The sequence below is a fragment of the Rutidosis leptorrhynchoides genome, chromosome 2, assembly GCF_046630445.1.
Source record: "Rutidosis leptorrhynchoides isolate AG116_Rl617_1_P2 chromosome 2, CSIRO_AGI_Rlap_v1, whole genome shotgun sequence".
NCBI classification, from domain to species: domain Eukaryota; kingdom Viridiplantae; phylum Streptophyta; class Magnoliopsida; order Asterales; family Asteraceae; genus Rutidosis; species Rutidosis leptorrhynchoides.
Genome location: NC_092334.1, coordinates 100735613 through 100747630, shown reverse-complemented (window position 1 = coordinate 100747630; position 12018 = coordinate 100735613). Strand labels below are relative to the sequence as shown.

Sequence of the window (12018 nt, the reverse complement as noted above, 5' to 3'; positions counted from 1 at the left end):
ATATATATATGTGTGCTCTTTTATCATTACCGGGGAACTGTTTATATCTTACCAACAACTTCGTTGATCTTTGACTTTCCGAAAAATCACTATCTTTATCGAAACCCTATCCGCATCTTGTAACGATAATTGCCATACCAATTACCAGAAATTAACAATCAATATTTCGAATCTCGCAGCATGTCTACATCAACAATTATATGTATACATATAACATTTACCTCTTAGAATTATGACCTTCAATTCTGAATTTCTGAAAAGCACCCAGTTTACGAATCAGTTCTCCGAATTTTTGGAAAATGCTGATGAAGCAACAAAAACTGTAAACGACTTTAGCAGTCGAAAGTTTGATGATAAAGAATAGTATGTTGGCAAAGCTCGGAAAAGTTGGAATTGGAAATTGGATTGAGCAAATCATGAAGGAGACTATGGACAAATCACAAGAACTAAACATGTACTTACCGAATCCAGATGATTCAATATCTGATGAAATCTTTAGCGAATATCTTGCTCCTACTTATTCTAAATTCTTACGGAAGAATTTTATTCAGCATTCCTCGAACTTAGAAATTCCAAAATATCATCATAAATATCTTCGATATTTCTGAGGATATTTTCATAAATATTATTGTTCAAAATTTATCTATCTCCTCGTACTATCAGTGTTACATCAGAAAGGAAACTATTTTAGTTTCTAAATTCTGAAAAATTCGAATTTAAATTGGGAATGTTTTTGAAGTAGCGTTGGGAACTGATGCATGAGTTAGTATAATATAATGACACTTGATAAACGTGATTATATTACAATAAGTCATGCTGAGTTTCTAATGGAACATGATAATTCACAGACCATAACGTCATCATGTGCATTGTTACACGACTCTTACATTCTATCTGATCTACAAACATATCAAGAACATATTTTCTTGACAGTTCTATCTTCTCTCCTGAATTCTGGTAATTTAACCAATCAAGATCGTGCTATTATAATCTCTCTTTTAGAACATTAGTCATGTTAATTCGAAATTTCATACCTACGAATTCTGGACTATTAATTGATGTGCTTAATGGCAAAAAGAGAAAACAAAAGAATGAAACTCTGAAATAGAAATGGGAGTGTGGAAAGAAGAGAATGAAGGAAATGGATTTATAGTGAAATACCAGACAGAACAATCGAAATAGATTATAGCACTTAATCAATCGAAATCCTAACTTCCTTAATTTCCGAAGAATCAAATTTTATTTAGATTTCGAAGATTTTTCTCTAAATCCCTTAAATTCTGGAAAATCAACCGTGACTACGTCACCTGTTAAGACGAATCTACACTTACTCAGTTCATTATTTTTTAATAGCTTCACTCGTACTATTCGCGAAATCGAATAGTTTTATCTATATTACTCAATGATGATAAAACTCTATTTGTCAACTCATATTCGTCATGAAAACATTTTTTATTGTTTGCCATGACAACCACGATCAAATTTCGGGATGAAATTTCTTTAACGGGTAGGTACTGTGACGACCCGGAAATTTCCGACCAAATTTAAACTTAATCTTTATATTATTCCGACACGATAAGCAAAGTTTGTTAAGTTGAATTTCAAGGATTTTAAACTATGTTCATACATACATTTAACCTCGACCAAATTCCGACGATTCACGAACAAATGTGTGTAAATAAATATGTAATATATATATATATATATATATATATATATATATATATATATATATATATATATATATATATATATATATATATATATATATATATATATAAGTGTATATACAATATTGTAAATTAATAAAGTACGCTTAATCAATTGAAATTAAAAATGTAAAATAATATTTAGAATAATATAGATACTATTAAAATGAATATGTATATATAAATATATGTATATATTATATGAATATATATATGAATTCTATTAGTAATTATTATATGGTAACATTTATAAAATATATAAATATTAAATATTCAATAGATGTATTCATATAATAAATGATATAATTATTAAATTTTATATAATTAATAAATGTAATTACAAGTTTATGTATAGTTGTTATATTATTATCATTAATAATATTAATACTAAAATCAGTATTAGTAATATATTATGTAATGTTACTTTCAATATTAATATTATTATAATTAGTATTAGTATTATTATTATTATCATTAATATTATTATTTTTTATATTTTTTATTAATAGTATTATTGTTGTTAATATATTTATTAATTATTAATATTATTTAAATATAAATAAAATTACAATTAATATTGTGGATTCTGTTATAAATCGAGATCACCTTTTAATTATTTTATTCATCTCCCTGTTTACCTGTGATTCAATGTCGACATGTATATTCTCTATATCATCATTCATAATCTAATTGATTAAATGAATTCGATTATTATAATAATGTTTTCATTCCAACTCCCACGTTCACTTAAAACATTTTACAACATATATATATATATATATATATATATATATATATATATATATATATATATATATATATATATATATATATATATATATATATATATATATATATATATATATTACTCCATATATATATATATTACTCCACTAACTCACTCTATATATCTATATTCTATATACACAATTATATGATAATATTAGCACTGCAAATTCCAAACCCACCTACCATATCACTTCACTACTTCATCATCTGCCTTCTACTCTTGTTCGAAGACCCAACACAAACATCATCATATTCACTTCAGCGATCATCTTTTGATCACCAAAGCTCGATCACTACGTCATTCCACAACCCACCACCATCACTATATCCCTTCGAACCCATTTGTTTCTGCTTGCTATCATGTTTGAACAAATCATCACCAAAATCATCACCACCATTACAATTATGATTATTATTATTATGACTAATATTATTATCATTACTAGTAATATCATTTTTTTATTGATATTATTATTATTATCACATCATTATTATTAATATAAGTATTATTAATATTAATATTATCATTATTAGGAAAATAATCATTATTATTATTATTATTAAGAATATCATTAGTAGAAAAATTATTATTTTTATTAAAAGTAACATTAATATTTAAAATTATCATTTTTATTATTATTATTATTAAAGTTAGTATTATTATTAAAATTATCATTTTTATTAAGTTTATCATTTTTATTAGAATTATCATTATTTTATCATTATTATTATTATTATCATTATTTTAGTAATATTATAATAAACAAATGGTATTTATAATATATATATATATATATATATATATATATATATATATATACATATATCCTAACTATATTAATATTACATATTGAATTAAATAAAATGTTATTATTATAAAATATTAACTAAGTTATGTATAATAGATAAATACCTTTTAATATAATCATATATATAATTATCTATAATATATAAAATAGGTATAATTAAACTATTTATTGATATAACTTACAAGTTATAAAGTATATTAATATTAATATATAAAACTTGTTTAATTGTTGTTATATGTGTTAATATATATATATATATATATATATATATATATATATATATATATATATATATATATATATATATATATATATATATATATAAATGTTATAGGTTCGTGAATCCGAGGCCAACCCTACATTTGTTAAATGTCGTCATATGTATTTTTACTACAAAATACAGTATGGTGAGTTTCATTACTCCCTTTTTAAATGCTTTTGCAATATATATTTTTGGGACTGAGAATACATGCGCTTTTATAAATGTTTTACGAAATAGACACAAGTAATCGAAACTACATTATATGGTTGAATGATCGAAGCCGAATATGCCCCTTTTGCTTGGTAGCCTAAGAATTAGTAAACCGATCTACTAATTGACGCGAATCCTAAAGATAGATCTATTGGGCCTAACAAACCTCATCCGTTGTTGTGGATGCTTTAGTACTTCGATGTTGTTTTATCATGTTCGATGGATGTCCCGGAATGATAGGGGATATTCTTATATGCATCTTGTTAATGTCGGTTACCAGGTGTTCAATCCATATGAATGATTATTTTTGTCTCTATGCATGGGACGTTTATTTATGAGAAATGGAAATGAAAATCTTGTGGTCTATTAAAATTATGGAAATGATTGATTATGATAAACTAATGAACTCACCAACCTTTTAGTTGACACTTTAAAGCATGTTTTTTCTCATGTACGAAAGAAATCTTTCGCTGTGCATTTGCTCATTTTAGAGATATTACTTGGAGTCATTCATGAAATATTTCAAAAGACGTTGCATTCGAGTCGTTAGGTTCATCAAGATTATTATTAAGTCAATTATAGTTGGATATATTATGAAACGGTATGCATGCTATCAATTTTCGATGTGGTGAAAGTTGTCTTTAAAAAAAACGAATGCAATGTTGTAAAATGTATCATATAGAGGTCAAGTACCTCGCGATGTAACCAAATGTAATGTATTCGTCCAGATGGATTAGGACGGGTCGTTTCAAATGGTGCTGTTGAAGGTTTTCGATCGGAGGTTAGTGGGATTGGAGCTTTTAAAGGCTTTCGTTCTAACGGTAGAGATATGTATCGTGTTAACTTAGACCGTGTCACTTCAAACGTGAAAAAATATATGAATGCTGGTACGATCGAAACCGAAATTGTTGATGTTCTTCCGAGTGAGTCTCCTGTTGTGCCCAGCGAGTCCGCCCCTTTTGTTGCTGATGTTTCTTCTCCAGTGGAGGGTGACCCGCTACCTGCTGATGCTTCCCGCGCTTCTGTTTTAGATGATTCCTGCCCAATCGTTTCCGTTCCAAGGTAAAGTGTGTGAAGTTAAGTGTTCGAAGGCCTGGATGTTTTGTTTAAATTACAAGGTTAAGTTGATTTGCTTGTCGTCTAAGTCCAGGTCTGATTCTGATAACAATGTTGGATGTCAATGTGGGGTAGTGTGTTTTATGGGTTGTAATTCTTTAGAGATTGGTTCTAGCCGTGGGGTAACAGTACCAGGGCAGCCTCTGTTTAGCGTTTCGAGCTCTTTGACTTCGTGTAAGGTTTCATTGGTTGGTTCCGTGCCTATTTGTTCCCCGGTTGTGGATGATAATAATATTCTCGAGGTCGATTGCGCTGTTGCTAGCCCTAGCGTCTTGCTTATATGATCCTCTTCGTCAATGGGTTTAAAGGGGTCGGTCCCTTTCGAATCAGAACCGGGTGTAGCATGTACTAAGCCTATACTAATTGACTTTAATTCGGTGGCTTCCAAATTTAGCAAGCCTTGTAACACTTCGGGTCCATCATCTACGATTGAGACTAAAGAGAACGATGAATTGGAACCGGTCCATCCTTTTGAAGCTTTTGACAATGTGATGAATAATCTGGTAGCCGAATCTGATATGGTTAAAGAAGTGCCCATTAACTCCGAGGAGGTGTCCTTGAATCGAACTAAGGAAAGGAAATCCAGAAGAAGACGCCGGGTTCATGGGGCCGAAATGGAGAAATTCGGAGTGTTCATAAAAGATGCTCAAGCTTCTATTTCTGCATGGTTGTGGGTACACAGTGAAGATAGTTGGCAATCTGTCCCACCCTTGATTGGTCACTCTTCATTTTTATTGTTAGATTATTGTTTTTTATTTCTGTTCGTGTCTTGTCTCGTTGCTTTTTGTTCGAGCTCGGTTAGGTTTCGTTATAGTTTGTTGAGCTCGGTTCTTTATTGGTTGTAAGTTTTTGTGAGGCTTCAATTTTTGTTGAACTTTCTCGTTTGAATGTTATGGTTTTTTTCGCAAAAAAAAAAATAATAATAAAAAAATAAATTGAAAGGTACACTTGTTAGTTACTAACCAAACATGTCTTTTAAGACTATTTGTAGTGATTGGGGGCGTGGGTTGCTTTTTGTACTTTTTTATGACTAGGACGTGTGGGTTAGTTGTGTGGAGTAGTGGTGGTGTGGGTTGGTAGTGTGGGTGGGTTAGTGGAATGCTGACGTGGCATTTAATTTTTAATTTTTGTTGTGTTTTAATAATTTGTTTTATTTAATAAGTAGAAAAAAATGTAACATACTTTGAATAATTAAAATGACATCTTACATTAAATAAAAAAAATACATAATTAAATAGTTAAAAAAGGTACATAAATTAAATTCATAAACTAAAGACGAAAAAACATAAACTAATCGGTGTTCGGGATGTTGTCAATGTTCAAGTCATCCTTCAATTTGCCACGAATCATCTTTTTAAAATTTTGAAGACGAATCACGTCCTCCGGGTCCTCAAAATCTCTAGAAGATTTCCCCAACACATCAAATTGTGTAAGTGCGGTTTGCATAGTACAAAATTCATTAAATTTATCAATCGCACTTTTCTTGTCCACGACCATATTAGACATTTGGTCCAAAAATTTGTCCACCCTTGACGAACTCGAACTCCGACCACGAGATGACGCTCCTGCGTCCGAAGAAGCCGATTTCTTTTGGGCTTTCTTTGCTTTATCACGTCCCATTGGACGTGTCATTGGTACGTCCCCAAACAACTTCGCCTCAAAGTCTTGGGAAATTCGTACCGGATCTCCTTGACTTTCCCCTACCTCGTCAACATCGACAACATGTTTTTGAGCTCTTGCAACCGGATCATTAGGAACATTCCACTTTGGATGTGTTTTCAAGAAAGAAAATGCTTCCTTATGAGGAAATTGTTTATCATATTAACTAGAATATGATTGCTCCGCGGAGTGGTAAATGTCATCATCATTAGCTCCACTTTGCCAATGATCCTTTATATTGTTAAAGATAGGCAAAAACTCCGTACAAGCCTTGTTGACATCTCTCCATTTTGAAGATAACGAATCTTCATGACGTACCCAACCTTCTTCGTTTTCATTAAACTTTTCCATAACCGTGCCCCAAAAACTTTTTTGCTTTTGTGATCGACCAACAATTGAATTCTCCGAAGCATCACAAAAACATTTCGCCAACCACAAAATCTCTTGTTGTGACCACATTTTTTGTTTCCACGACGCACCTTCCACCGATTTCCCTATATATTTTTATAAACATACTATTAATAAAAACAATAATAATAATAATCATAACAGTAAGTAATATATATATATATATATATATATATATATTTAAACTAACAGTAGGTATAATAATAATAATAATAATAATAATAATAATAATAATAATAATAATAATAATAATAATAATAATAATAATATAATAATAATAATAATAATAATAATACTAACAGTAGCTAATAATAATAATAATAATAATAATAACAGTAGCTAATAATAATAATAATAATAATAATACTAACAGTAGCTAATAATAATAATAATTTATAATAACCTTTATCTTTTTTGCGATGTTTTCGCGTTTCCCGTGTTTGAGAATGACGAACTTGAAGTTGTTCTTGTGATTCTTCATCTCGCAATTGCATTCGTTGGATTGGAATTTGTTGGGTTGATGTTTCTTGCGAACGCATCTGACAAAGTAGTAGTTGTTGTTGTTGTTGTTGTTGTTGAAAAAGAGCCCATTGTTGTTGTTGTTCAAAATTTAGCGGAAGTAAGGGTTGATTGAACCCGAACAAATTTCTAGACATATTGGCAATTTGTTGAGGACTAGGTGTTTGGAGTGGTGGGGATGCTAATCCGGGAGTATTTGTTCGACCGAACACCATAAGATTTGAAAAAAAACCGGTTTGGTTAAGTAGTGTTCGGGGATCTTCATTATCATCTTGCAAAGTGAATTGAGTGTTTGGATTAGACATTTTATTTAAAAAAAATATGAATTGTGGAAGAAGTATGGAAGAAGTGTGTTATATATATATATATATATATATATAAGTAAATATAAATTATTTATTACTATTATTAATTAAATTGAATATATATATATATATATATATATATATATATATATATATATATATATATATATATATATATATATATATATCCGTTTGAAATTGAATGTGTGCAACCACCAACCGCCAACCCAATCAAAAAAAAGCCACGTGTTTCATCCTCTCCATCCACTCCGTCGCCTACCCCGTTGCTGCCCCACCCACGCCCCATTTTTTTGGCTCACCAACGCTTCGATACTCCACCAGCTGAGGCGTTTCCCGATGCCACATCGGCTGGCCACGCCCAGCTTTACCACCGATACAACAGGTCTAATTACTTATACATTTATCATATACGGAGTAATCTTTTACTTAGATTATTGTCTTATCAAAGAGTATGATGAATTTTTCTAGACATGTAAAATATATAATTAATTTTTAAAACGCAAATCTAAACATCAAAATACGAATAATATAAGCAATACGAATAATATAAGCAATTTTCTTTTTTGAACTGTCACCCTCCTTTGGTTGCTACAATAGTTGATATAGATCACGATCCAAATCCATATTCCTTGCACATAACTCAGATCTCCAGTTTCGGTCGACACGCAAGATTAAATAACGTAGAAAATAATAATTACAACATCACTGATTTAATAATACAAAACTTGTTACCAAAACCAAAACTAAATGGGAATTTATTCAATATAACCAGTAGGCACATACAATTAATCTTAGTATTATTAGAAATTCACAATAGAATTGCTACAATATCAAATCAATCCCTGTAAGCCCCTTCTTTTTCTTGAGCCTTTAAGAATCCTAAAAATGCAAGAAACCCAAAAAAGAAGAATCCGCCAGATGACCACCCACCTCCTCCACCTCCACCACCACCACCTCCGTCATCACCACGTGGTGGTAATCCAGTACCTCCGTCATCAAGATCTGGAGACTTCTCTTTCCCTGTTATCCAGCCATTAGTCAGAAACGATTTCAAACAATATGATTTGAAAAAAGTAACAGTAAACATCAATTACATTTCAGTATACTCATTTAGCACATATATATTATCCCAAGATAAGGCAACAAAGCATTAAATTTCTGTCACACGTTCTTAAAATGCAATTTGGCGTAGTTTTAGTTGTTACATGAAGTTGGAAGTGAAGTCGAAACATCTATATGCATCTGTGGTCAATTAACAAGATTCTAACGAGCAAAGCTAAACTTCTTTTAATATTCCTCATGCCAAAGGAACAACAATTCGTAAGGTCTGGTATCGCATAAACTTCAAAATGTAAAACTATCAGTACCTTGTACAGGAGCAATGGTGATTGTTGAGGACTGGCGTGTGACAGTTTGAGTCTGCTCTGCACCCATTCTAGCGTTCTGCATAAGATAAAACGCACAATCAATACATAAATCTCCACAAATTCTACAAAATTTTCTTTCAATATAACTGAAAAACGCGTATCTCTTATCAGTTGTAAATGAAAATGATTTCCCAAGCCATACTTAAAAATCCAAAGGTTGAATCTATATAAATCACCAAAGGCTAATACATATAAAATGTTGTAGGTGAAAAAAATCCTAAACTCACCATGGCTGCAGCACATATGAAAGCAGCAGACCTCATTTGCGAAATTTGATTTTTCCGTCCAAACGTTGCAGGCCGTATGCTGATTGGTCTGAGAGGCAAAATACTGCAACCAATTGACTTATTTTGCCCAACACTCTGTACTTCTGAGCATGCTGATAAACGTATATCAACATTATACATAACATATAACATAAGTCAGTTGTTTTAGACTCTTTGAATATCAAACATAAACAAGATGCAAACTTTATGGTAGATAAACATCATACCTAATTGAGAGGTGGAGCTAGGGATCAAACTCACACTCAATGAGAACATTTTGCTACCCACCTGCAAAAATTATCAACATCAAGCAATGAACTTTATATAATCTAGACTTAAATTCTATTCCTGTATCTAAATTTGCAGCCAGAAAATTGAGAAAAAAATATAAATTAAGCGCAAAAAATAAAAATGAATGATTTTTTATAGGGTTTTTCTTGCAAAACTAACCAGTTAACTCAGCCGGTCAAAACAATGACTTACCTGTATCCGTATAACGTATTTTCTTAATTTTTAACGATTGTTTAAGAGATAATGTTACATAAATCTAACTGATTGGAGTGTTTAAATGACAGTGATATTATGACAAAGAGATTTAAAACCCTAAAATTAAGACTGATTATACCTTTATCAGCTAGAAAATGTTCCGGTTAACCAGATACGACTCCGGCAGTAAATTTGAAGAAAAAGGACGTCGTCGCCGGCAGGCGAATATGAATTGAAGAAAACCTAATCAACGAAGGATTGGGGAAAACAGCGAGCGATTCACAGAGACGATAATTCTGGAACATAATGCTAGTAATTTATATATATGGCTTGTAAGTTATTTTGTTTTTCTTTAAAGCCCCTGTACTATTTTATTTTATCAAAATTTTCCCCAAAATATCGTTTTTTCACTTTTAAACTTGGAATGACGTCATGAATTCAAGATGACATATTGACATTATTGGCTACTTTTCATTTGATTTCATTCAATTTTGTTCTTTAGGCCATATGCAATGGTCCGCCACCCAGCATCGTTAACGGTCGCCACCCACTCACCACCATCACCAGCAATCTGACATTAAAGTCGCCAGTGAAGCCTACAACGAGGCTCACGGGTTGATTGTGGGGTCCATCGTTAAATTCATGCTTTTTTTTCTGTTAACATCGATCACTAAAAGCATCGAGTTCTAAAAAGACTACACTTTCGGCTACAATCAAGTTGATGAAAAAAGAGATTCAAGAAATTGGTGACGAACAAGCGCTTGTTGAATTCGCTCGAATTGAAGCTGTTAAAGAATGTGAATCGATCGAAGCCAAACGATGAATTTACAGAGTATTTATGAATGGAAATTGGGGTATTTGGAAATTGTGGTATTTGGGAAGATGAATTTACATATATTATTTTTTTATTTATTTTATTTTAATGATAATAAGTGAGATGACTCGTTCAAATCTATAAGGACGAATACAATAACATATGATTACATCGCGAGGTATTTGACCTCTATATGATACATTTTACAAACATTGCATTCGTTTTTAAAAGATAATCTTTCATTTCATCGAAAGTTGACAGGTATACATACCATTTCATAATATCCAAACTTTAAATGACCTAATCTGTCATTTACTTTAATTGTAATCTTTATTGAACTCAACGTCTTTTGAAAAATGTCATGAATGACTCCAAGTAATATCTTTAAAATGAGCTAATGCACAGCGGAAGATTTCTTTCAAACCTGAGAATAAACATGCTTTAAAGTGTCAACCAAAAGGTTGGTGAGTTCATTAGTTTATCATAATCGATCATTTTCATAATTTTAATAGACCACGAGATTTCTATTTTCAATTTTCATAAACATCATCTCATATGAGGCATTTCGCACAAACTGCATAGAGATAAAAATCATTCATATGGTGAACACCTGGTAATCAACATTAACAAAACGCGTCTAGAATATCCCCATCATTCCAGGACTCTCATCGGACATGATAAAATCGAAGTACTAAAGCATACGTAACCCGGATGGGGTTTGTTAGGTCAAATAGATCTATCTTTAGGATTCGCGTCAATTACGGTGTATGTTCCCTAATTCTTAGATTACCAGACTAAAAAGGGTGATATTCGATTCGATAATCCAACCATAGAATGTAGTTTCGATTACTTGTGTCTATTTTGTAAAATATTTATAAAAGCAACGCATGTATTCTCAGTCCCAAAAATATATATTGCAAAAGCATTTAAAAAGGGAGCAAATGAAAACTCACGCATATAAATATTGTAAAACAGTTAATAAAGCATTTGCATGTATTCTTAGCCCAAAAAACGTAAAGAGTAAAAGGGAGCAAATGAAACTCACGCATATAAATATTGTAAAATAGTTAACAAAGCATTTGCATGTATTCTCAGCTCAAAAAACGTAAAGAGTAAAAGGGAGCAAATGAAACTCACAAAACTGTATTTCGTAGCAATAATGCATATGACGGCACTGAACAAGTGCAAGGTTGGCCTCGGATTCACGAACCTATATTA

At 31.1% G+C, this 12018-nt stretch overlaps 1 protein-coding gene across 2 annotated transcripts; it reads right to left on the bottom strand.

Moving 5' to 3' along the window:
• Positions 1-8453: 8453 nt before the first annotated feature.
• On the bottom strand, positions 8454-10261 carry LOC139891233 (uncharacterized). 2 transcript variants are annotated; one of them, XM_071874181.1, is made up of 5 exons: positions 9951-9990; positions 9728-9788; positions 9462-9613; positions 9175-9250; positions 8454-8827 (listed from the first exon to the last, which is right to left on the bottom strand). In XM_071874181.1, exons 2-5 carry the CDS (start codon positions 9774-9776, stop codon positions 8643-8645), a joined length of 462 nt encoding a protein of 153 aa, XP_071730282.1. In that variant the 5' UTR covers positions 9777-9788; positions 9951-9990; the 3' UTR covers positions 8454-8642. The 2 variants fall into 2 exon arrangements, with proteins under 2 accessions (XP_071730282.1, XP_071730281.1); XM_071874180.1 differs by lacking the exon at positions 9951-9990 and adding an exon at positions 10126-10261 and having other exon boundaries at positions 8477-8827.
• Positions 10262-12018: the final 1757 nt, after the last annotated feature.